At 45.8% G+C, this 25,847-nt stretch overlaps 1 protein-coding gene, 1 long non-coding RNA gene and 1 other non-coding gene across 5 annotated transcripts in view; all 3 read right to left on the reverse strand.

The window, feature by feature from the left end:
• Nucleotides 1–20,349, reverse strand: part of LOC138959782 (DNA-directed RNA polymerase III subunit RPC1-like) — a 47,224-nt gene extending 26,875 nt beyond the window's left edge. Inside the window, exons 1-15 of the mRNA XM_070331394.1 lie at nt 20,234–20,349; nt 19,467–19,602; nt 18,644–18,793; nt 17,756–17,915; nt 16,575–16,723; nt 15,850–15,903; nt 14,750–14,871; nt 13,228–13,327; nt 12,752–12,829; nt 11,909–12,046; nt 11,067–11,218; nt 10,044–10,185; nt 8,251–8,391; nt 6,884–6,953; nt 6,204–6,331 (exon numbers count right to left, since the gene is read on the reverse strand). Of these exons, the coding sequence (XP_070187495.1) occupies nt 6,204–6,331; nt 6,884–6,953; nt 8,251–8,391; nt 10,044–10,185; nt 11,067–11,218; nt 11,909–12,046; nt 12,752–12,829; nt 13,228–13,327; nt 14,750–14,871; nt 15,850–15,903; nt 16,575–16,723; nt 17,756–17,915; nt 18,644–18,793; nt 19,467–19,602; nt 20,234–20,277 (1,764 nt within the window). The 5' untranslated portion in view covers nt 20,278–20,349. The remainder of the gene's footprint in view (nt 1–6,203; nt 6,332–6,883; nt 6,954–8,250; nt 8,392–10,043; nt 10,186–11,066; nt 11,219–11,908; nt 12,047–12,751; nt 12,830–13,227; nt 13,328–14,749; nt 14,872–15,849; nt 15,904–16,574; nt 16,724–17,755; nt 17,916–18,643; nt 18,794–19,466; nt 19,603–20,233) is intronic.
• On the reverse strand, nt 4,523–4,641 carry LOC138960561 (5S ribosomal RNA). The gene has a single exon (XR_011454036.1). It is a non-coding gene; the product is annotated as a 5S ribosomal RNA (ribosomal RNA).
• A 1,992-nt stretch (nt 20,350–22,341) lies between the features above and the next one.
• Nucleotides 22,342–25,557, reverse strand: LOC138956722 (uncharacterized). 3 transcript variants are annotated; one of them, XR_011452770.1, is made up of 3 exons: nt 25,481–25,557; nt 23,168–23,262; nt 22,342–22,625 (listed from the first exon to the last, which is right to left on the reverse strand). It is a non-coding gene; the product is annotated as an uncharacterized lncRNA (long non-coding RNA). The 3 variants fall into 3 exon arrangements; XR_011452773.1 differs by having other exon boundaries at nt 25,437–25,511; XR_011452775.1 differs by lacking the exon at nt 25,481–25,557 and adding an exon at nt 25,140–25,210.
• Between the last annotated feature and the right edge of the window lie 290 nt (nt 25,558–25,847).

Genomic DNA, 25,847 nt, shown 5'->3' on the forward strand with positions numbered 1-25,847 from the left:
TCGAGTTACGAACAGATCGATCAGAGGACGGTCCCACCTTGCCCACAGACGCTGTAGAACGTTGTGAGCGATGGTCCATTCTGTGGAGAGAACCTGATCGCCCCGACTGAGAATGTCGGCCAGGGCGTTCAGTTTCCCCGGAACGAACTGGACTGACATCCGGACCTGATTGGTCTGGCACCAGAGCAGAATCTCCTCCGCCAACAGGGAGAGGGACCGAGAATTGGTGCCCCCCTGGTGGCGAAGGTAAGCTAAGCATGTGGTGTTGTTGTCCCCGTTGAAAATCAGAGGGGCCAAGGACAGGCCGAATGGGAGGGCCCAAAACTCGAACACCGTGCCCTCCCAAACGAACCGGAGCAGATGTCGGTACCCCGGGGCCACCAGGATGTGGAAGTAAGCATCCTGGAGGTCCCAGACATGGCCCAATCGTTTGGCCGGATGGCCAACCGGACCGACGAAGGGGTTTCCATCTTGAACTTGCACCTGTGAAGGTACAAGTTCAAGGTGGAGAGGTCCAACACCGGCCTGAACCGGCCGTCCTTTTTGGGGACGGTGAACAGGCGGGAGCAGAACCCCAGAGAAGGCTGAGAAAGGGGGTAGACCGCCTTCTTCTCGACCAACGAGTTCACCTCGTCCTGAAGAGCCTGCCATCTGGCAGGCTCTCGAGGAGGGGGGAACGTCCAAGGTAGAGCGGACAATGGAGGTTGTGACGACAGCGGTAGAGAAAACCCCGACCACACCACCCTCAAGAAAAACTGGTTGGAGACCAGTCTGCCCCACATGCCGCGGGCCCGAAAAAAGGGAACCGACGGACGAAAGAGGGGCAACTTGAGGGGGCGTCAACGTAGGGCCGGGACTCACTGAAAATTCTGCTGGCGGGCAGGCGCAGGCTTGCGACCACCCCCCCTGGTGGTGCTGCTTCCCCTTACCTGTCTGAGCACCCTTCGTCTTGCTTGGGAACGCAACAGGCGCCTAAGAGGAGGAAGAAGGAGGCAGTGAAACTGGCTTCTTCTTCTTCTTCTGAGGCTGGGAGCTGGAGGTGACTGTAGCACTTCTCTTACTCCCCGCCGCCGTCGCCGAAGCAGCGAGGCCAACCATCAGAGAATCAGTGTTCCTCTGGCGTGTGGACTCCACCACAGAACGAACAGTGTCCGGATGAAAGAGGGAAGAAGGCTGAGGAAACGTGTTCCTCAGACTCTTCCTCATATCCGGAGGCACTATAGAAGTAGGCAGAAAATGATCACGGAACAGGGCCAATAAAGTGGACCCGTGTTCCAATGGCCAATTCTGCCGCAGACGTCACGCACGATCGCACGGCATGCAAAGCCCGATCCACTCGAACCGTGTCAAGGACCCGAGTGGAATCGGACTCTGCCCGATCGGGAGGGTCCAACAGTGTGGACAGCGTGCTCATCCATGTCAAGGCCTGTGAATGGGCCTCGACTGTGGAAGAAACGGTGGCCTCAAGATTGTGGAACGAAGCAGAGCTCAGTTCCACCTTCTTGACCGAAGGCACCTCCCCAACGAACACATCACCGTCAGCCCCACCCTAAACACTCGAAGTCTGGAAAGGGAGAGTTCGAGAGTCAAAGGGAAAAGGGAGGGACGAAACAGATTGGACACGAGGAAACAGTGGAGGTGCGCCTCCCGAAGGAAAGCATGGCACTGAACCCGCGTCCTCCCGAGGAACATAGGTCGCGTTTGCACGTGAATCTGTACTCCTCAGGCGATGTGCTGCCGCTTCCACCGTGGCACTTAGACTAGGGTGGAACGCGAATTGCCGGCGGCCGGATCGTTCATAAAACGAGCCGCCGGCAGACGCGGCGTGAGCCTCCCGCGCCCGGGCCGAAGCGGACTCAAAGGACGAGAGGGCGTCTCAGGGAAGGACGTCCTGAAACTGTTCAAACGTCCTTCTAGCTGTGCGAGGACGAGCCTCCTGCCTCTCGTCCTCAGACCCCGGGTCCACGTCCTGTGTGTCAACACTAGACGACAGACGCTTAAGAGAGGCATCCGTGACGTCAAGACGCCGCGTGATGTCTGTCATGTACTGTTGGAAAGTACGAAGCATAGCTTCGGAAGTTCCATCAGAAACCGGCAAGGGTAGAGGTTCAGTGTTAACCTCAGGGCGACCCTGATCCTCCTCCCTATCGTCCTCCGACTCACTCTCCTCTTCACTTCCCGACAACTCCTCAAAAGCAGGAGTGTAGGGAGCTTGAGGGGGAAGAGCCGAAAGCGATGAAGCAGGCTGTGAAGAAACGCCCACAGAAGCAAGAGGCCGCGAAGACCCCTGCCCCAAAGACGAAACGTCTCCAGCAGCCGAAGGGGGAGAAAAACAACAACCCTGCGACTGTTGGGTCAGCCCAGCCAACGAACCCCCCGCCATTTATAGACTGAACAGGAACCCATCGGGTCTGATCAGAAAAGAAATGGTCCGGTCCGGTCGGGGGTGCCGATCCGGTCCGGTAGGGTGGTCCGGTCCGGTGCCGTACCATCCGGAGGTCCCGTTCAGCACCGAACCATCGTACCCACAGAAGTGTTCGGGTGGTTAGGTCCGGACGTGGACATACCGTACCATCCGGACCCGTAGGTCCGGTGGTCCGGTATGGTCCGGTTCGGTGCCAGACCATCCAGACCAACAGAGGTGGTCGGGTGGTCCCGCACCGGACCATCCGGACCCGTAGGTCCGGACCCGTAGGTCCGGTACCATCCGGAGGTCCTGTTCGGCACCGAACCATCCGTACGCACAGAAGTGTTCGGGTGGTTCGGTCCGGGCGTGGACGTACCGTACCATCCGGACCCGTAGGTCCGGTTCGGTGCCAGACCATCCGGACCAACAGAGGTGGTCGGGTAGTCCGGACCGGTCCGGTAGGGTGGTCCGGTGTTCCGGTCCGGTGTTCCGGTCCGGTCCCGTACCATCCGGAGGTCCCGTTCGGTACCGAACCATCCGTACCCACAGAAGTGTTCGGGTGGCTCGGTCCGGACGTGGACACACCGTACCATCCGGACCCGTAAGTCCGGTATGGTCCGGTTCGGTGCCAGACCATCCGGACCAACAGAGGTGGTCGGGTGGTCCGGTCCGGACCGGACCACCGGTCCAGCACCGGACCATCCGGACCCGTAGGTCCGGTCCGGTCCCGCACCATCCGGAGGTCCCGTTCGGCACCGAACCACCCGTACCCACAGAAGTGTTCGGGTGGCTCGGTCCGGACGTGGACATACCGTACCATCCGGACCCGTAGGTCCGGTTCGGTGCCAGACCATCCGGACCAACAGAGGTGGTCGGGTGGTCCGGACCGATCCGGTAGGGTGGTCCGGTGTTCCGGTCCTGTGGTCCGGTCCCATACCATCCGGAGGTCCCGTACGGCACCGAACCATCCGTACCCACTGAAGTGTTCGGTCCGGACGTGGACCTACCGTACCATCCGGACCCGTAGGTCCGGTGGTCCGGTTCGGTGACAGACCATCCGGACCAACAGAGGTGGTCGGGTGGTCCGGTACCGGACCATCCGAACCCGTAGATTCGGTCCGGTCCCGTACCATCCGGAGGTCCCGTTCGGTACCGAACCATCCGTACCCACAGAAGTGTTCGGGTGGCTCGGTCCGGACGTGGACATACCGTACCATCCGGACCCGTAGGTCCGGCATGGTCCGGTTCGGTGCCAGACCACCCGGACCAACAGAGGTGGTCGAGTGGTCCGGTCCCGACCGGACCACTGGTCCGGTACCGTACCCTCCGGACCCGTAGGTCCGGTGTGTTCCGGTTCGGTGCCAGACCACCCAGACCAACAGAGGTGGTCGGGTGGTCCGGTCCCGACCGAAACACTGGTCCCGTACCGTACCATCCGGACCCGTAGGTCCGGGGGGTCCGGCAAGGGCCAGAGGTACTGTCCCGCACCGGACCCTAAGGTCCGGTACGGTCCCGTACCATGGGTCCCGTCCGGACCAAACCCGGAGGTCAAGTCCAGTCGGGACCCGTGGGTCCGGTTCGATCCCGACCCGTAAGCCTGGAACGTTCCGGACCCTTGGTCCGGACCATCCGTCACCCGAACACCAGACGCTAAGGAATGGCGTGGGGTCAAGACGGTCCGGTCGGAGGTGTCGGTCTGAGCAACAGAAACAATGTTCCCGTCGCCCTGACCATTCGACAGAAGTACCACGTTCTGTCGAACACCTCCACGTCCAGTAACTAGTCGGCCGGAGCGTTTCAAGAGGGACAGCCACCAGTCACACGGACGTCAGAGGGAACCGTAGTAGCAGTGGTCGTAGGCACGAAGCCTGAAACCCCTGCCCCCACAGGACCGCCCTGAACGGGGTCAATTCGCATCCCAACCCCAGCGGGGAGGGAATTCAGAGACCCCGTCATCTCCTCCGATCTCCCCCCCCAGGAGGCCGAAACTACTGTCAAAACAGCAGCAGACGACCCAGCGAGGGAGTTCAGAGGAGGACCCGTGTCCCTCCTGGCTTCCACAGCGGTGGAAACCGAGGAGGGCACAGGAGAGGCACCGGAAAAGGAAGATTTTAATGCCAACTGCACCCGGTGTTCCCAGGCGGTCACCCATCCAAGTACTAACCGGGCCCGACGTTGCTTAACTTCGGTGGTCGGACGAGAACCGGTGTTTTCAACGTGGTATGGCCGTTGGCTGTCAAAACCTGAGTCTCTCCAGTAGCCCCTAGATCGGATTCACCAACCCCCAAAGAGGGTTGGGAATCGACCTGCCCCCGGATTCGAGCCAGGGGGGAGAAGGAAACCTTCCCCCCAGGCTTGAAACCGGGAGGAGCTGAAGCCTGAGACTGAGGGCCGGACAACGGCGTCGAAGGGGGGGAAGCCTGTTCCACTGAAGGAGAAGGAGAAAGAAGCTTTTTCTTTCCCCTCGACCTTCCCCGAACCTTCGACGGCGCAGCCCCGCCCGAAGTCCCAGGCTCAAGCCCAGCCTGTTTGAGCAAGCTCGCATTGAGCTTGCTCAAACAGGCTTTCTCCGCCCTCCCTCGCCGCAAACGCAAAGCGTTTGGGGAGGGAGAGTCGGAGAGCCGAAAGATCCCCTTCTCCGTGCGTAAAACATGACGCTGGGCGCCCGGAGAAGGGTTGCCCCCGGCAGACTCTGGTTCCGTAGAACCAGAGCCCAAAACAGGACGAGACATCCTACCTCGCCCTGTACGTACCCTTAAAGACCGAGAATTAACAAAATTCAAAGAAAATTTAGGTCAATACTCAAGTGAATGCGGCGAAACGAGAAGCAGACGACCGGTCACCACGAAGTAGGACGGGAGGCACGCCGAGTCCGCCACACAAAAACGGAGGCACAAGTTGAAGGAAACACAACGTAGCCTCAAGCCAGAAGTGGAATAACACACAATAATCCAACAGGTGATAGTCCACACAGAAAAGGAGCCTCTTAGTCCAAAATAATCCGGGAGCGTAGCAGAAACACAGCCGGTCTGACACGCGCGAAAAAAGAAAGAGGACGCGCCACCTACATCCTGTAAGGGGGAAGCACTCGGACAGTGCTTGGGATCCACGGTGGCGCATGGTTATGGGAGATAATTGTACCCACTCAGCGTTTTGTCCAATTTTTTCGGCCTATAATAGATAATGTGCAAGAATAGTACTGTCGAGGTAAGTGTTATATTGACAGCTCAATATTTCTTGATTCCATGATATCCACCTGACCGTAAACAGAACAAGTCTAGTCTAAAGGTAACCAGCAAGCAAAGCAAAAATAGTTGTACTCTTTTGATTAGCATAGATCACCCCAATTGATGAAATGTCTACAACCCAAATGTCATTATTAACTGCTACAATTTTCTCCAGAGTACCCAAACCCCCCAAAACTCCCATTAGTTTGCTTGCAATTTAGTCACTGGTTATAATTTGTTATTTCAAGCAACAACCAATACCTCCACAGGCAGTCCGTACAGAGCACAACTCTTTACAAATGAGTAAAGTTGTACACATTGGTACTTCGGTGAACTAGTTCTAAGATATCTAAGGAAGAGAACAGCAAGCGCTGTACCGTCCCAAGATGTAAGTACTGTACCTTCCAAATGGCAGGAGGTGGCAGGAAGATTTTGACAGTGATGTCTTTGCCACAGAACACAAATCTTTGCAGATGAGTAAAGTTGCACACATAGGTACTTTAGTGAACTTGTTCTAAGATACCTTAGGTAGGCAAGCGCTGTACAGTCCCAAGGTGTAAATAGTATACCTTCCAAATGGCAGGATGGGGCAGGGTGATTTTGACAGTGCTGTCTTTGCCAGACAGTATGGAAGTGATGAGCTGCGTCGCTCGAGCTCTGTCAAAGAATACCTCCTTCTGCGTGATCAGGTAGGCACCTGGTGATTCCACAGTGACAAAAGATCAGAATCACCATTTTATCATTTCAGTATTTGCAACAAAATACATGTCTACAAATCACACACACACACACACACACACACGCACACATATCCACACACACACACAAACAATCAATATAATACAAATAAAATCAAGGAACAAGTATACATGTCTACAAAACACACACACACACACACACACAATAAATATAATACAAATAAAATCGAGGAAATAGTAAAATTAGCAGTTATGGTGTCCTCCAGTAAATCTCATCAGTCTGAAGCTACAGCGGTACCTGCGATGAAGCAACACCCCTGGATCAAGCTAAAAGGTATCCCTACACTGCAGATGGCCTGTCATGACAGGTGTATTTTGGCAAAGATAATGTGGGACAACAGATGTCCTTTATTGGGAGGTATCCTCTCATTGGAGGGGCTTCACATGGCACATACCACTGTAAAATACATTAAAATAAAAGACATAAAAAAAATTAACATGTGATGCATAACATTGCATGCCTGGGAAAATTCTTCAGCGCAATTACAAACCTGTGATAAAATCCTGAATGGCAGCAATGAGGGGCTCTCCGTTTCTGGGTGTGACCATGTTGGATTTTGACTGAGGAAGAAAGGAGAAGATAGACATGTCAAAATGCAGCTTAGCCAAACTGAGGATAAAGAAATGTATACACAAAGCAAAATACTTTTTCCGAGAAAAGGCAACAAATACAACAGTATGGTTCACACTTTAGGATGGTTGAACCTGCCTTTTTAGTATAGTCGAACCTGTCTTAAACGGCCACCCAATCAAAAGTGGGCATTATACAGCTGGCAGGCAGTTTGCTTACCGTATTTGACGGACTACAAGCTGCGATTTTAATTAAAAAAAAAATCGCATTGCGGCTTATAAAAAGATGCGGCTAAAACGTTACCTAAACTTGAATAGCATTCACCTAATGGAAGTCGCCGCGGATTTTCATTTCGCTCGATTAGCGATTACCGGTACTTTATTAGCTCTCTACTCAAGACTCGGCGCTTTTCTCTTTCTTTCGCGAATCTTCGTTTGTCAACAAGTCGTCGTGACAAGATAGCGTACAGAGAAACACCGGATGTATCAGGATCTCGCGCGCGCGAGATTTTGTTTTTTTGTGTCTCGCGATAGTTGGAGGAGCGAGAGCCGTCATGTTGTGTTTTCGTCTGCTCGAAATGTGCGCAAAAGTCGTAAATCATCTCAAAAAAGCATATTCCGGGCGGGACTACATGTGTGTGTTGGTTACAAATTGTGTGTGTGATATTTTTCTTCAAACTTTTTCACTTTTCTTCTTTGTTTCACTTGTTTATTCTCAGAGCCGATTTCGCCAAATACCGTACTTTCGTTTGCGTGGTTGTTTTGATTGATTTACACGATCTGATTATATTTTTTTCGACGGCGGCTAATATAGTGACGCGGCCTATACGTGGCTCGTCCCAATTTTGTTGTTAAAAGTCGGGGGTGCGGCTTATAAAACGGTGCGTCTTGTAATCCGTCAAATACGGTACTCCCCGTTTCCATACAAAAAAATTCCATACAGATAGACCATCATCATTCTTCCGCTTCCTCTGGAACCCTGCTTTATCCTTAACCCTATGAAAATGAGAGCCTCAGCCTTGCTCCCTAGCTACGTAAGTTCATCTTCTTGTGTAGCAAACTTAAATTTTTTCTAGACTACAGAGACCACCATCCTTCCTTTAAAAGTCCTGCTTGATAGTTTGCCAGTAGTCTCAGCTAATCATCTAGTTACTGGAACACGGCACAACTACCAAAATCCAATGAAATCTGTTAAATTCTTTGGGTGTGACCTGGCTAAACCACTCAAGGTAAGACAACAGTAACATAAGGTACAGAATGTCCAATTAAAGTTCTGCTTGACCCTCACCCCCATGAGAATGAGAGCCTCCGCCTTGGCCTCCTCTGTCTGGGGCAGGTGAAGGTTCATCTCATCTCCGTCAAAATCAGCGTTGAAAGGGTTGCAGCAACACTCGTTGAAGCGGAACGTTCTGTTTGGCATCACCTTGGCCTGTGGAAGAACACAGCAAATGAGCACAATGAAGAATGCTGGCAGAGGTCATACTTCTGGCAACTTTTTTTTTTGTAAATATAAAAATTTTCAGGTGCCATACACATTTCATATACATTGCTGTGCAACATTGGTTTTGTTTTACGCAAACATATGCAAATCACTCAAAGTCAGTGAGACACCAAGCTGAAAACAACGGCTTGGATGAAACCATTCCTTATGTATAATTTCTTCTCAGTATTCCATCAAATCAAGGTTCACCATGGCAATGTGCAGTGCTTTCCACTGAGTGTGTCAGCGGAATCTTACCATCATCTCGGCATGCAAAATGGGGACAAGACAGCATGAAAGCCAACAGCTACAGCTTTGAAGACCATGGCTGTTAGTGAATAAAAAGTGTAAATGCTCTCAGAGATCAAATCTACTTTAGATTAACTCTAAACAAGATAATTTTGCATTGACTAGGCCCACATGGAGAGATGTCTCCAAGACCAATAGAACAAGAAGAGCAAACGCTCGATCGAGTCACTTTCGCAGTTCTGAATATTATATGAGGCATCAGATGGACAGGAAGAAATTGCTATTCACAACACAATGAGTCACGTTCACATAAAATTTGAGCCCGGTCACTTTTATAGTTTCCGAGAAAAGCCCAACGTTAAGTTGTGTGTTGCCGAACAGAAAAGGCTAGTTATCTCCCTTGTTTTTCTGATAACGTTCGTAAAAGGCTACAGATGTAAATACTTTGATGTAAAGAATAATCCTACAAAGTTTCAATCACATCCGATGAACTTTGTCAAAGATATAAAATGTCTAATTTTTCCTTTGACGCTGACCTGTGACCTTGAAAAAGGTCAAAGGTCAACGAAACCATCGTTAAAGTGTAGAGGTCATTGGAGGTCACGACTAAACAAAATATGAGCCCGATCGCTTTGATAGTTTCCGAGAAAAGTCCAACGTTAAGGTGGTGTCTACGGACGGCCGGCCGGACAGACTAACACTGACCGATTACATAGAGTCACTTTTTCTCAAGTGACTCAAAAACGATTTGTTGCTGCACATCAAAGCAAATTACATTCACAATCACTAGACCAAATGTGACCCTCCACCACGAAATGAGTCGCATGTCACCTCGTGCGGTTCTGCGCTAGGCTTGATATAAGTCCGGGGAGTGTCTGGTAACAGTGTGAGGGTCACCTTAGTCACCTGCTTATAACTCAAACATGCTGCTAAGGTGACATGCAACTCATTTTGTGGTGGAGGGTCACAAATACTTCTTAGCTTCAGAACCAAACATCTTCGTTTCATTTTCTGTTAGCTCAAGCTGCATCCAAATATGTGACCCTCCACCACGGAATGAGTTGCATGTCACCTTTGCATGATTTTCATATTTTTACATTTTCCTAAAGAGTTTTTTATGCTCTATCCAGTGGTGAAAACCGTTTTAGAAAAGAGCGAAAATTGTTTGAGTTATAAGCCTGTGACTAAGGTGACCCTCACACTGTTACCAGATACTCTCCGGATTTATATCAAGACTAGCGCAGAACCCCGCGAGGTGACATGCGACTCATTTCGTGGTGGGTCACATATGATATCATTACAGATTTTACACTAAGAGAACAAGAGATTTAAAAAAAAAACCAAGTACAAACATAGAAAGCCTGGATGCTGAGCTTGTGCAGGGATGGTTGGCGGTTAAAGAGAACCACATCATTGTCTAGCATGTGTCGAATCACCGTGTCCCCAAGTTTCAGCTCATTCGCTTGCCTTGTACGATCAGCATACCCCAGGAACCTGTAAAGTCCAGAGACAACTCATTTGAGCTCAGGTAACCAAACGGCCCAAAATGCATCGGAATTTACAAAGAGTACAAAGTTATTAATGGAGAAATACAAAAGATCCTTTGGGTCTTATTTTGATTTAATTTAACCAATATAGCTTAACAGGTACTGTTTGCTGAAAAGCAACAAATAAAAATCTATACACTGTATTTGATAAACATGCTTCGGAACTTCTTCTTCACGAAACACCTCAATTACACTTGGAATGTACTGGAGATGTTTCTAACAACTGCAAACACTGGAAACTTTACACCCATCATACACCTTCTTCTTCTGCGTTCGTGGGCTGAAACTCCCACGTGCACTCGTGGTTTGCACGAGTGGAATTTTACGTGTATGACCGTTTTTACCCCGCCATTTGGGCAGCCATACGCCGCTTTCGGAGGAAGCATGCTGGGTATTTTCGTGTTTCTATAACCCACCGAACTCTGACATGGATTACAGGATCTTTTTCGTGCGCACTTGGTCTTGTGTGTACACGCGGGGGTGTTTGGACACCAAGGAGAGTCTGCACACAAAGTTGACTCTGAGAAATAAATCTCTCGCCGAACGTGGGGACGAACTCACGCTGACAGCGGCCAACTGGATACAAATCCAGCGCGCTACCGACTGAGCTACATCCCCGCCCCCATCATACACCAAGTTGATACCCCCTTCCATTCCCCACCACTCAAATACAGTACAACTCCCCTTTTCAGACCTCTAAAAATCGGAGAAACTCCGTCTTAAAAAGGAGGGGGTCTTAAAATGGGGATACAGTTACAGAGGGTCTGAACAGAAAGTCTGAGAAAACAAGGGGAGGTTCCACTGCATCCCTGTAGAACATGCACTCACAGCTTCATTCCGGATTCTGCCTTTTGGATGGTGTCAGCTCCAGGGTGAACATTGCGTCCGTTGCGCACAAGCTGTTTCATGAGCTCCATGTTGGTTTTGGTGACCATCTCTGGGTAGGTCATCACCCTGGCAACATCCACTGGCACTGCCACCTGTACACGACGAACACAGACAATGAGAACTCAACAGTTGATGTAATCTGCACACCAAGGCACATGACAATGATTCATTTCAAATCTAGAATTCCGCAACTAATTAGGGGGTAGTAGTCAATCTATTGTTCCCCTCCTCTCAAAAATACACACAGCCGATATTGTAGTTTGTTTTATTGTGGATAGTTTTTTCCCACAAGAGTGCATAATCATGAGAGTGTATAGATTTTCTGCATATAGCTTCCAAACACTTAGTACCTCAAAATTAAATGTTCCTGCAGTGCAAAGCTATTGCTTCAATTCAACAGATGAACTGCACGAACCTCTGGAGCAATCTGGAACGGTTTGTTGACAGGGAAAGTCCTTCAAAAAGGTTATGTTCTTGAGTGAATGAGGAAAAGACAAAATCTCTTTTTTCTAAAAGTGCGTAAACAAGAGCAGAGAAGAGAAGAAAGGTTGCTTGAGAGAAAATTACATGAAAAATTACTCAAAACACCACCCATATAACCGATTCATCACTTTAAAGTTCACTGCCATGGACTGCCACCATGATGCTTTGATATGTGTGTGCTTGCTTGTTTGTGCGTGTGTTTAATTTGTTTTAGAACTTTGTGCTTGTTTGTGTGTGTGTGTTCAATTTGTTTGAGAACTTTTGTGGAAGTGTAAAAGCATGTGCTTCATGGAACAAACCTGGTCAATCCGCATGTTGGGATCAGGAGAAATGACTGTCCTGCCTGAGTAATCCACACGTTTTCCTGACAGATTTCCACGGAAACGACCTTGTTTGCCTTTCAGTCTCTGAACAAATCCTCTCATGGTTTTCTTGGGCTGAAATGTCACAATTTCTTGTAAGGTAAGTCAGTTAGTTTGGTCCAAGTAAATACATGCATGTGTTCAACAGGTGATAGAAAAAGGATTTGCACAGAAAAAGAATATGCACACACACATTCATCTTACTCAACCAAATCATCAAAAATCACACCAAAACATCTTGTGTTTATCAATACTGTTCCCAGTCACATATCTATCTAAAATACATACATCTCAGCATACACTATACCAACGGAATACGGAAAGCAGCAGCAGGTTCAAGCAGTAGCAGTATGCATAAGCTCTATTGTACAACCTTACAAGCCATCAGAACTCACCCCCCTCACATAATCACATAGTATAATCCCCTCAATGCATTTCTTGTCCATTTCATATTTGTAGCGTACCTTTCATTTTCATTTCCAGTAGTTCATTATCCCATTGCTGGGAAATTGGGGTCACTTTCTCTCAGTGGAAAGCTAGCAGCAACAAGAGTCGCGCTACCCAGGTGTGTGCATGTTTAGGTGCATTCAGCCACTTGCACTTCTAGCCGAATGACAAATCTTTTTTGTGCCATTGTGGTGACACTGGGGGTAGGTCATGGATCATATCTCAGAGTCTGCACATAAAGAAGATGACTTGTGTCCGCCCCGGCCAGGATTTGAACCCATGACCTGTGGATCACAAGTCAAGTACTCTACCAACTGAGCTACTGGGCCTCACCTGCATGTGAAGAGGGATCCCTGATGTCTCACTGTTGTACAACAATGCCACCTGCAGCTGCAGAAAGTCCCAGTCTTCCTGTGGAACAAATGAAAAACGTACTCTTACGAAAGTGTGGTCCTTTCAATTCCAAAGTCATAATTACTTTCTTGCTGCATCACTATCTTTTCTGCAAAGAGATCTGCCATCATAAAACAAAACAATTGTGTTTTAGATGGCTGTAAAAATTACTGAAAATAATTTGGATTAGTTCTGTGAAACTGTATGTGGATCAAAGTATGGCTGCTACAATACTGGAGAAATGAGTTCACCCATCCTTCATCATCTTCAAACAAATGAACAATATTGGCATCAGCAACCATGTTTACATCAGGTAACAGTGAAATTAATTTTTTTCCAGCTGTTAGGTCAAGATTCGATAGTCACATTAATTTCTGGCATCAAATCACACACAAACAAACAAATTATCCACGAACCATAATCATTTGCATTTTAGCTGCAGAGGCCATGTGTTTCTGTATGACATCGTTGAGAAAGATGATTTCTGTCAACTTCATTGTGATGTCATCCTCATTCCTGTATTGGATAGCCAAGGAAAAACACCGGGTGAAATTAAAGCAAGCAGAATTACACTAAAACTATGTTGCCAATTTTTTTTTAAATGTCCACCTTAAGCAAGAGGATAGCGTTCATTGAGATCACAAGTAAAGGCATTGTCAACCTAACAACATTCTGCCATAAGTGCAGGTGGCTGATTACACCAAAACACGCACACACCTGGGTAGCGCCACTCTTGTTGCTGCTAGCTTTCTACTGGGAGGAAGCAACCCTTTCTTTCTTTATTTGGTGTTTAACGTCGTTTTCAACCACGAAGGTTATATCGCGACGGGGAAAGGGGGGATATGGGATAGAGCCACTTGTCAATTGTTTCTTGTTCACAAAAGCACTAATCAAAAATTTGCTCCAGGGGCTTGCAACGTAGTACAATGTATTACCTTACTGGGAGAATGCAAGTTTCCAGTACAAAGGACTTAACATTTCTTACATACTGCTTGACTAAAATCTTTACTAAAATGGACTATATTCTATACAAGAAACACTTAACAAGGGTAAAAAGAGAAACAGAATCCGTTAGTCGCCTCTTACGACATGCTGGGGTGCATCGGGTAAATTCTTCCCCCTAACTCGCGGGGGGGGGGGGGGGGGGGGAAGCAACCCGAATTTCCCAGCATTGGGATAATAAAGTAGAGTAAAGTAAATATATACACATACCCTATAGCCAGCATTACTCACAGTTCATCTCACAGTTTTCAACATGAAATTACTCATGCTGCTGAGCTGCCAGCCATCCTTTGGGAGTCTTGCCCACAATCTTTTAATAACAAGTAAGTACTATCCTGAACACAGTTCTTCTCCTTCTTCTTCGTTCATGGGCGTAGACTCCCAAGTTCACTCATGTTTTTAGCACGAGTGGACTTTTACGTGTATGACCGTTTTTACCCCGCCATTTAGGCAGCCATACGCCGCTTTCGGAGGAAGCATGCTGGGTATTTTCGTGTTTCCATAACCCACCGAACTCTGACATGGATTACAGGATATTTTCCGTGCGCACTTGGTCTTGTGCTTGCGTGTACACACGAAGGGGGATAAGGCACTAGCAGGTCTGCACATAAGTTGACCTGGGAGATCGGAAAAATCTCCACTCTTAACCCACCAGGCGGCAGCGACCGGGATTCGAACTCACGACCTCCCAATTAGGAGGCCGATGTCTTACCACCACGCCACTGCACCTGAACACAGTTCAAAACTACTCTCTTTTCAAAAACTCAAACGTCAGGGACATACACGTAGTTTACACATCTAATTCTTCTGTTTTCGCGCACTTGCTTTTTCTGTTCTTTTCACTTATTCAGCATCTAATGTAACAGACAAAAAACCTTGACTCTGTCTGAAATTAAAAAGTACATTAGCACCGACTGTCCCAATTTATTTACTTACGTTCCAGATTTGAGATCAGATATAACAGAGGGGCGGATGCAAAGAGGCGGAACAAATATTCTGGTAAGGATGAGATCTTCCGGGCGATTGACACTGTTGTTCATCAGCAGCAGGGGAATGTCCTGGACAAAAAATGTTTAATATTTAATTACAGCAACAAGCTCAGTGGTTTATGCGTGTGTTTGTGTGTGTGCGTGTTGGTATGTGTGCGTGCATGCATGTCTGTGTGTGTGTTCATTTTTAGGGGGAAATGCAAACAGATGCAATACAGTGGGGCTTTTTAGTCAAAACAATGTCAAACAGATGCAATACAGCGGGGCTTTTTAGTCAAAACAATGTCAAACAGATGCAATACAGTGGGGCTTTAGTCAAAACAATGTCAAACAGATGCAATACAGTGGGGCTTTAGTCAAAACAATGTCAAACAGATGCAATACAGTGGGGCTTTAGTCAAAACAATGTCAAACAGATGCAATACAGTGGGGCGTTTTAGTCAAAACAATGTCAAACAGATGTAATACAGTGGGGCTTTAGTCAAAACAATGTCAAACAGATGCAATACAGTGGGGCTTTTTAGTCAAAACAATGTCAAACAGATGCAATACAGTGGGGCTTTAGTCAAAACAATGTCAAACAGATGCAATAAAGTGGGGCTTTTTAGTCAAAACAATGTCAAACAGATGTAATACAGTGGGGCTTTAGTCAAAACAATGTCAAACAGATGCAATACAGTGGGGCTTTAGTCAAAACAATGTCAAACAGATGCAATACAGTGGGGCTTCAGTCAAAACAATGTCAAACAGATGCAATACAGTGGGGCTTCAGTCAAAACAATGTCAAACAGATGCAATACAGTGGGGCTTTAGTCAAAACAATGTCAAACAGATGCAATACAGTGGGGCTTCAGTCAAAACAATGTCAAACAGATGCAATACAGTGGGGCTTCAGTCAAAACAATGTCAAACAGATGCAATACAGTGGGGCTTTTTAGTCAAAACAATGTCAAACAGAAAGGAAACTGTAATGTGAACCCACTGCCATAACCTCTCTGCAGAGAAGCACAGCATACCTTCCCCATACTTAAAAAGAGCAGTTCTCACCTCTTCTTTCATCTGTTTAAACAGGTTGAGCACTTTGATTGGATCCAGCACCTCCTGAAAATTAGTTCGAGAAATAATGTTAATAAGAAAACAAAGTGCAAGAACAAGGACAACAATAACAAACAAATGGACATACAATTTGTTTGACCTAATTCTAGTTTAAAAACCAAACAAAACAGAAACCCTACAGAACCCTAAAAAAAAATCTCCTGAACTATTTCTGCATCCAAAACTTTCACCATTGAATTCTAAAACCACGCTATCTTGGCACTTTTCAGAGAACTGTCAGAAATATGATGGCGTCCGCAGTCGAAAAAGACAAAAAAATTTCAAATTGCCCGAAACTGTGTAGCCATTTTGGACAAAATTCCCCAACATTTTGACAGTAGGGGGGGAAAATGATTTCAAGGACTACCTGAAACTTCAGCACATTTCCAAAAATGCTGTGGTCATATTTGCTGAAGAAAACAAATCCTAGCCACATCCCTGGGCATAAGAAACATGAAGAAAATCTTGCATAATATATAGCTGTTAATCCCGATGAAGCTGTTGTTAACAGCAAAACAGAGACCTGGGAGAATGGAAAAACCTCCACCTTAATCACCAAGCGCGGCCGGGATTCGAACCCATGACCTTCCGCTCGAGCGGCCGGCGACTTATCCACTAGGCCATTGTGCCTGTCATTATACTCTTCAATCACAGCTGCAAGAAGTATCAATGCGTACCTGTGTCTTGTTTACGAGCGGGGCAAGATCCCTGTTGTCCTTGAGGGCTATGTCAAACGACTGCACCAACTCTTGCACCGGATCTTCTCCCCTTCTCTTCTTGTACTTGTCGTGGATAATCTTCAGCACACTGCACTTCTTCACCATGCCTGCACAAGAGTCGTTTCTCAGATTTAGTACAGTGGAACCCTCCTTTTAAGACCATCAACGGGGCGAGGACGTAACTCAGTCGGTAGCGCGCTGGATTTGTATCCAGTTGGCCGCTGTCAGCGTGAGTTCGTCCCCACGTTCGGCGAGAGATTTATTTCTCAGAGTCAACTTTGTGTGCAGACTCTCCTCGGTGTCCGAACACCCCCCGTGTGTACACGCAAGCACAAGACCAAGTGCGCACGAAAAAGATCCTGTAATCCATGTCAGAGTTCGGTGGGTTATAGAAACACGAAAATACCCAGCATGCTTCCTCCAAAAGCGGCGTATGGCTGCCAAAATGGCGGGGTAAAAACGGTCATACACGTAAAAGCCGTGGGAGTTTCAGCCCATGAACGAACAAACAAACAACAGAAAGTCTGAGAAAACAAGGTCTTAAAAAGGAGGGAGTCTTAAATAGGGAGTACCACTGTGACAGCGATATTACTGACACCTGTTCGTGGGGCTAGAAAGCCACAACTGAGGGATCCCAATAATACATTGTGAGGCTCTCCAGTGCCAAACTGTGCAGAGTACCACATGTGTTAAGTGAAACCCTCTGCAACCAGTGTAAAAGAAGACCCTGTGGGGTATAAAAAAAGGTTCAGGTCTGCCCTTCTGCCATATCACCAGAAAAGAATGGAGATTCAAGTCTATTTGAAAGGCATGCTGTCCACATAGGACCAACAGCAATCTTAAATGACTTCTTTGGCTTTGTAAGTTACATACTGAAACAACATAAATTCTAAATTCCTGTTCGAACAAGAAGAAATAGTTCAAAAATGGATGTGCATCTGATGGCAGAGCCCCTTCTTTGAAGCACTAGTGAAAAAAAGGTGTGAATTTTATTTTTAAACACATGCAAAAGTGTGAGATTTCCTCCCCCCACACCATAAATATTCAGCCTTCTCAGGGAGACAATACTACAGTTTTGATGAAGTGAAACACTTCTGTTGGTGGAACTTAATTCACTTCAAATATGTGTGGGCACATACCATTGTACTCTCCACACTTCTGACAGATTGAGACTTTCCGGCATCTGTCATATATCTTCTTGCGTAGACCTTTCTTCTGAAGGTAGCCCATGTTTGGTTTCCTCAGAGAATCAAGAAAACCTTGTCTCACATCTTCTGGCAACAAGATGGCACTGCAACCCTGGAAGAAAAAATAATCATACTATGATAAATAAGCAGAGGTCTTAATGATCATGTGTAATGGACGACACAAAAGAAACCACAATGAAATTGACGCAGTTACTCTCAAATACTTCAAAAGAGTTAAAACAGATTAGGACTTTATAACTGTTTTAACATACAAGAGACTAAACATAACAACAAAGGAAGGCAACATTCACTGAATGATCGTGAGTTCAGGAAGTAAAACACTTCACACAGTTCCTCCACTCTTGGAACAACAGCTTGGCACAAAGGTTACTGAGGTATGTATTACTTTTCACAAAAGGTTCAGTTCTCAGTTTAATCTTAACACTACAGTAATTGCAATGACCATTTTTTCAATGAAAAATATAAGTTTCCTTTCTCTTAATGCAGTAGGTGACTTTTAATGACATACGATACCGATACATGCACCATCTGGCGGTGACTTAACCGGTAATTCTTTACTGCTGATACAGGTTGTATGACGAAGTCACTGAGACTAACTTCGTTCTCAAAATTTGTTGCCACGCAAAAGAAGTGACAGAAGAATGTTTTTAAGTGACGCCATTTATTCGTGCTATGTAGTCTTTTCGGAATTTCGCTTTAGACGTCAGACATTTCCCTTTTGGAAGAGAGGGCCAAGAAGTGTCGTCGTGGTTTGTTGATTCAGTGTCGTTTCTCGTTAAAAATAAGTCCAAAATGTCACTGTGCATGCTCTTTCTTCACCTTGCAGATCATTTGCAATACTGTGATGGTGGTTCTGAAGAAGCCGATGTGGAAACAGGGCAGCTCCAGGTCAATGTAACCAAAGTGGCCCACACAGTCTGCCACCACTTTCCCACAGGTCTCACAGTTTTCACCTTTGACACTGGTTCCCTGCAAACACAGAAAAATGTTTCACATCTAATTTCTAAATGTCATAGCATTACTAACACTGCCTGTTGTCAAAGTTTGATCCAACCTGCAATTCTCTATACATAATTTCAATAAAGACCACAGATATTACAAATGGTATATTACATTTTGTTGTTGTTGCAGTATTGTTGCCAGACACAGAGTAGAATAGGTCAGTAAGACCTGGATTCAAAATATGTATCAGATAAAAAAAATTCTGATGCAGAAATATGTTGCGTCAGAAGAAGACATCCCAAATGTCAAAGCCATCAGACAAGTCTGGGGTCAGAACAAGAATCTGATAATATCAAGAATGTACAGCATGCCTGAATGACCGAAGAACTAGGCCTGGAGCAACACTGGTTGTTGCGCTGCATGTTTAAAAAAAAATCTGATATATAGACAAATAACAAAAGCATAAAAGTGTTCCAAATATAAACAACAGGAAGTCAGACTGAGAGTTAGACTGAGAGCTAGACGGAACCAATCTTGCAGCATCCGAGAGAATACAATAACAAACCATTGAAATGAACAAACGACTTTCATCCTTAGAATTACCTGATTTTGTTTTTATTATTTTAATGATCTTTATAAAAGTTTTTTTATTTTTATAGCAAAATAACTGTGACAGATGTATCAATACTGTTAGCAGTACCATTTTGTGATCCAGGACTCCATGAGGTACCGCTTTCCTAGTCCCATCCTGGCTGTACAGGTTCTTGTTGACCACCTGGACATGAGATGCCTGCTGCATCTGAGATGGACTCATGAAGCCGAATGTGACATGGCTTCTGCAATGACAAATACAAACAAAAAGTTATATAATCCAATGTGTATATCATACTATATGTGTGCATGTTCACGTGTTTGGCATGCATTAAAATCCAATTAAAACAAGCAAGAAGGAAACGCTAGAGTAACACTAACAGTTCAAAAGCTTGTATCATGCATGCAGCTAAACAAGAGCTTTATAGTTTTCCACATGAATGCACAGTCATGTTCTTTCCAATCAGAATAAAAAATAATGAACAATGAGTCAAGTAGAGGTTTCTTACTAATATCTTCAAATAGTTCTTCGGCATTTTGTCGCTTGACTGATGCAAGAAGTTGCCAATACCGAATAACTTCTACCAGAAGGCACAATGACTACCATCTTTTGATTTTTCAGTAGACCTGTCCACAGAAAAAAACAAGTGTTTTTAGAAATATTTTACGTACAGCGTGCCACTAAGTTATCATTTACAATGGAATCAATGCCTCGTGCACACACAAGACAAGTAAAATTATTCAATCAATCATTATTTTTCATGTTCCACAAAATTCAATGCAGATTTTCAGGACCAGCCTGAGAAATCCTGTCAGTGTTTAAGAGGGCGGTTTAAGACGGTGGGCTTGTTTCTTTATCAGCTAATGCTCACTTACATTTTTTTTGCGATGTCAGTTTCTCGAAACTGTTCCTTCACCATATTGACATTCAGTGATTCACTGAAGATCTGCAGGAAGAACGCACCTGCCTCAAAAGCGAAACACAACTGAACGCACTTCCGGAGGGGAAGCTATTCTTGTTGCGCAGCGAGGGGCGAAATGGAAGAGTTGTCTATAAACTTAGAAAATGCAGTGACCAGTGTTCGTTTACCCATGCCACTCACATGCAGCACTAATGCATTTTCGAAAACGTTCTTTATGTGCAAAAACGAATCCTAGTTCATCGCCTGACGCCCTCCTCTTCCCCCAGCCCCCCCTAAAGAAAACAACCCACACACACAAAAACAACAACAAATAAATGAACACCAAAACTTGACAACAATAATAACAACAACTACTATTACTACACTCAGACGACAACAACAACAACAATAATAATTACAACAACAACAACAACAACAACAACAACAACAACAACAACAACAACAACAACAACAACAACAACAACAACAACAACAACAACAACGACGACGACAACAACTGACAACTGATAAACACGCAAAATCCCACCCGCTGTTGCTGGTCTGTCGATGTTCTATGTAAATTTTGCACACGTACAAAGTGCATGTACATGACATGTTCATTTCCTGAACATTATCCTTTAATTTGTTTGTCCGGCGTCTACTTCACAGATCATGCTAGGTCGACACGAACTCTAATACCGCGAAGTGCATGTGTGTGAAACTCCAACAGTATACATCATATACTTTCCCATTTCAGTGAACTATAAGTCTCACTTTCCCGCTGTTTGCGTAATTATTTTTACGTTTAGTTAATATTTGGATTTCACATTTACTGTGGAGATCTTGCTTACAGCAACAAAAGAAAGCACCATGTTTTAATGAGCATTTTCATAATTACAATTGTATTTACTTATCATTTATGTATAACTAGATGAATACCCGCTTCGCCGGGTACGGTTGCGCCGGGAAGAAGTCGATCCGAATACCCGGCTGCGCCGGGGACCCGGCACGGAGGAAGGGAGATAATCGCGGCTAAAAACACTGGAGAAGATAAGGAAGAGTTTCTGGTGGTGGATCCAGACAAAAAAAACAAAATCGGTTCAGCACAAAAAACAAAATCGGTTCAGCGCTGCGCGCTGGGAGCACGTGTTGAAATATCTCATCGACCAGGTTGTGTCCCGGGTATACCTGAATATGGCCACCAAATTTGAAGCAGATCCATCGAGAACTTTGGCCGTGCATCGCGCACAGACACACAGACAGACAGACAGACAGACAGACAGACAGACAGACACACAGACACTAGTCGTATATATATATAGATTATTAGCCCAGTCGTGGTGTATTACTGTGTGTGTGTGTGTGTGTGTGTGTGTGTGTGTGTGTGTGTGTGTGTGTAGTGTGTCCGGCAGTGTGTGTGTGTGTGTGTGTGTGTGTGTGTGTGTGTGTGTATGTGTCAGTGTGTGACGTGCCGCGTGTGCGTGTGTGTGTGAGTGTGTGTGTGCCAGTGTGTGTGGTGTGTGTGTGTGTGTGTGTGTGTGTGTGTGTGTGTGCGCCGTACGTCCGAGAATGTGTATGTGTGTGCACGAGTCACAGCCTGCGCCTTGAATACTTGTATGTGCGCGATATAAATTGCATAAAAAAAATATTAAAAAAATACCTGCGCTTAGAACTGTACCCACGGAATACGCGCGATATAAGCCTCATATTGATTGATTGATTGATTGATGTGCGTGCGTCCTATGTGCGTGCGTCTGCGTGTGTGTGTGTGTGTGTGTGTGTGTGTGTGTGTGTGCGTAAGCCATATGTGTGTGTGTGTGTGTGCGTAAGTGTGTGTGTGTGTGTGTGTGTGTGTGTGTGTGTGTGTGTGTGTGTGTGTGTGTGTGTGTGTGTGTGTGTGTGTGTGTGCAGCATGCATGCGTGTGTTTTCTGTCGTAAAATGAAAAGCTTGTTTGCTGCAATTTTCAAGCACTCGTGTAAGCACGCTGCAGAGACGATATTGTCGACAAAACGCCACACGAACATTCTTGTCCCACCAGAATCGATCATTATTCGCACAACAAAAAGCCAAAGAACATCCAATTCGACATCGATTTCACTTTTACATTATAACCTTTCGGCTCATCGGAAACAGGCCAACAAACTTTTCCTACGCATATCGCATCAACCCCCGTGCCGCCTGAGCCTTCCTGACGTCATCACATGCTGACGTCACGGGAGCGCGAGACACGAGCAGACCTGAGCCCCGTTGACAGTATGCAGATGCATGGCCTGCAGGGCGTGCGGACAGCAGTAGGTGGTCTCCCCGCTGCTCAGCACCTCGGGTTGACCAGCACAGGCAGCTTCCCCCTCCGAGCAGGGGACACCTGCACAAGCAACGACAAAGCATGACGTCATTACTGGATTCGAAATTAACGCTAGTTCAGCGGGCAATGTTTGTCTGTGTGTGCATCTCGGCTATCTTTATGTCATGTTTGTGTGTATGTGGGTAATCTGACCATGTATTAAATAGATTTTTTGTTATATAACTTCATTGTTAAATAATTGCTATGCCTTTCTTGTTGTTGTAATTGCTATATATGTTAATCATATTCATTATCCCTATGCCCCAAGAGGGCCACCTGGGCGGTTGCGCCACAAAAATAAACCTAATGAGCTGTTAAAAGTAACTGTCCTAGAGGGAGAGAGGGAGGGAGAGAGTGTGTGTGTGAGCGTGCGTGCGTGCGTGCGCGTGTGTGAGTGTGTTTGTGTGTGTGTGTGTGTGTGTGTGAGTGTGTGTGTGTGTGTGAGTGTGTTTGTGTGTGTGTGTGTGTGTGGGTGTGTGTGTGTGTGTGTGTGTGTATGTGTATGTGTGTGAGTGTGTGTGTGTGTGTGTGTGTGTGTGTGTGTGTGTGTGTGTATTGCTCACCTTGACCGCTGGTAAAAATGGAGAAAAGAAGAATTATTCCCATAGTCCACATGATTGTCGGTGAAAAAGGCACCAGCTTGATAATGCAGATATAACTTCAACAAAATAAAAGAATCATATTAATAGCTTTCATTATCATTAAGTATTGTTCACGATGAAAACATACATTTCTCTCTCTCTCTCTCTCTCTCTCTCGCTCTCTCTCTCTCTCTCTCTCTCTCTCTCTCTCTCTCTCTCTCTCTCTCTCTCTCTCTCTCTCTCTCTCTCTCTCTCTCTCACTTTCTGTCTCTCGCTCTGTCTCTCTCTGTATCTCTCTAGGTTTTGCTGTGTATGTTTGTCTCTCTGTCTGTCTGTCTAGAGCTCTCTGTTTACCTCTCTTTATCTCTAGCTCTGTGTCTGTCTCTAGCTTTGTGTCTGTCTGTCTGTTTGTCTGTCTGTCTGTCTATATGTCTGTCTGTCTGTCTGTATATGTGTGGTGTGTGTGTGTGTGTGTGTGTGTGTGTGTGTGCGAGAGAGAGACAGAGACAGACTGAGACAGAGGCTGAGAGACAGACAGGCAGACAGACAGACAGACAGACAGAGACTGAGAGAGAGAGAGAGAGAGAGAGAGAGAGAGAGAGAGAGAGAGAGAGAGAGAGAGAGAGACGTAAGACGTAAGACATTTTATTGATTAAACACACAAGGTTCATTTCAACGGGGTGTGGGAAGGGGGGGGGGTCAGTAATACATGCCGTGTGTTTGTATTTATGGACAATCAACCGGTTTTATCTCTTTCTCTTTAACATATACTCACACGAACGCACGCACGCTCTCACTCTCTCTCACTCTCTCTCTCTTAAACCTGAAGACATTTCCTGCGCATGAATTAACAATATGGGTAGGTGCAACGACAACAAGTTTACAGTGCATGCTAACATACATTATCGGCTTTCAATCATGCTCTATCGTTCCACGGCACAAACTCTCTCTCTCTCTCTCTCTTTCTTTTTCTCTCTCCCTCTCTCTCTTTCTTTCATACATACAAACATTTCCAGCGCAAAAATCAACAATTTGAATAGGTACAACAACAACACAAGTGTTACTACACCAGCATACATTATTTGCATTCAAACCTGCTCTAACATTCCACGGCACAAACTATGTATAACACATCGCTGTCTCGTTCACCTGTTCCACATTGGGTAACTAGTCCAAAAAACGTTTCCTTATTTGAAAAACACGATATAAGAATCTGGCCACATGCGCCACTGAATCCCCTTTATCTACAGACATAACACGTATAATACTGTTCGCATCTTCACTCTGGTTTTTTTCTCTTAATATTTTGACATCAAGTCTATAATCACAATATCCTTTGCAAACAAACAATACATGTTTCTCGTCTTCCACGTCCTCTCTGCATACAGGGCAAATCAAAAGGCCCGGTACAACGTCAGTTCGATAGCGGCATTTGTGAGTGTTTATGGGTGAAATACCAAATCGAAATTGTATGTATGCATCTCGAAAACAGCGGAGCTGAATATGGTCTATATACACTTCAGCGCGAATTTCTTGTTTAAAGAGCGAATAAAATTCAAATCGCTCCGAGTTCATGATGCTGTCGTGCCAGTTTTGCTGGAAGCAATCAAACAGTCGTTGTCTGAATACTGCTATAAATCGATTCAAATCGCCTACACCTTGTTGCAGCCAGACATCTCCAAAGCCGTACATGCATAACATTTCTTTCAAATAATGAGACCATGGTTTCTTGCCATAACCCTGTAAATGTTTCATCATGTCATTTGCTTTCCTTGGGAGTCTTTCGCTTGGCAAATGTAACACTCTCAGCCAATACTTAATACAGCGAACCGACGAAGTGACATAAAGTGGGTAGCGACCTAAGTCACCATATACCATCTTGTTTGGTGTTTGTCGTCCTACACACAAAAACTTCTTGCATGCAAACAAATGGGCTTTCTCAAGAGCTTCAAACCTTTGGAATCCCCACAGCTCAGATCCATACATTAAGATCGGGAGGACCTGTGCGTCGTATATTTTAAAAAATACGCTTCTAGGTATGTTGCCTAGCCTCCACAAACATCTTAGGATTTGGCCAGTCCTTATCTTTGCCTTTGAGGCCAGATCGCTGACTTCACTCCTTTGTACATACTTTGTAGGATGTTCAACATCTTTCCGCCAACCCCGTGCTTGCGCAATACATTCCATAACATAGCCCTATTGACTGAGTCGAAAGCCTTGCGGAAGTCTACGAAACATATGTAGACCTTACCAGGGAGAGAGAGAGTTGAACAGAGACAGGAGGAGAAAGAATACCTGTCGAGGAAGAGTTGTAAGTCACAATGAGAAATGAAGCAATCAGAAAATGTATTTGTGATAACGTTTATTTGTTGTACACGTACAAAACCATGCATTCTACGTAGTAAGAGTGCATGTTGTCGCGTTATCTTTTGTTCCAGAAAGAATGAAGTCAGGCGTGCTATATCTCTTGCTATCTCCCCTTTGTGTTACACTCGGTGATACAAACAGACGTATACATATACAACATACATATATAGAAACCCAAAAAAGAGAGAGAGAGAGAGAGAGAGAGAGAGAGAGAGAGAGAGAGAGAGAGAAAGAGAGAGAGACCGAGAGAGAGAGAGAAAGAGAGAGAGAGAGACAGAGACAGAGAGAGAGAGAG

Source organism: Littorina saxatilis, linkage group LG2 (assembly GCF_037325665.1).
Source record: "Littorina saxatilis isolate snail1 linkage group LG2, US_GU_Lsax_2.0, whole genome shotgun sequence".
NCBI lineage: Eukaryota > Metazoa > Mollusca > Gastropoda > Littorinimorpha > Littorinidae > Littorina > Littorina saxatilis.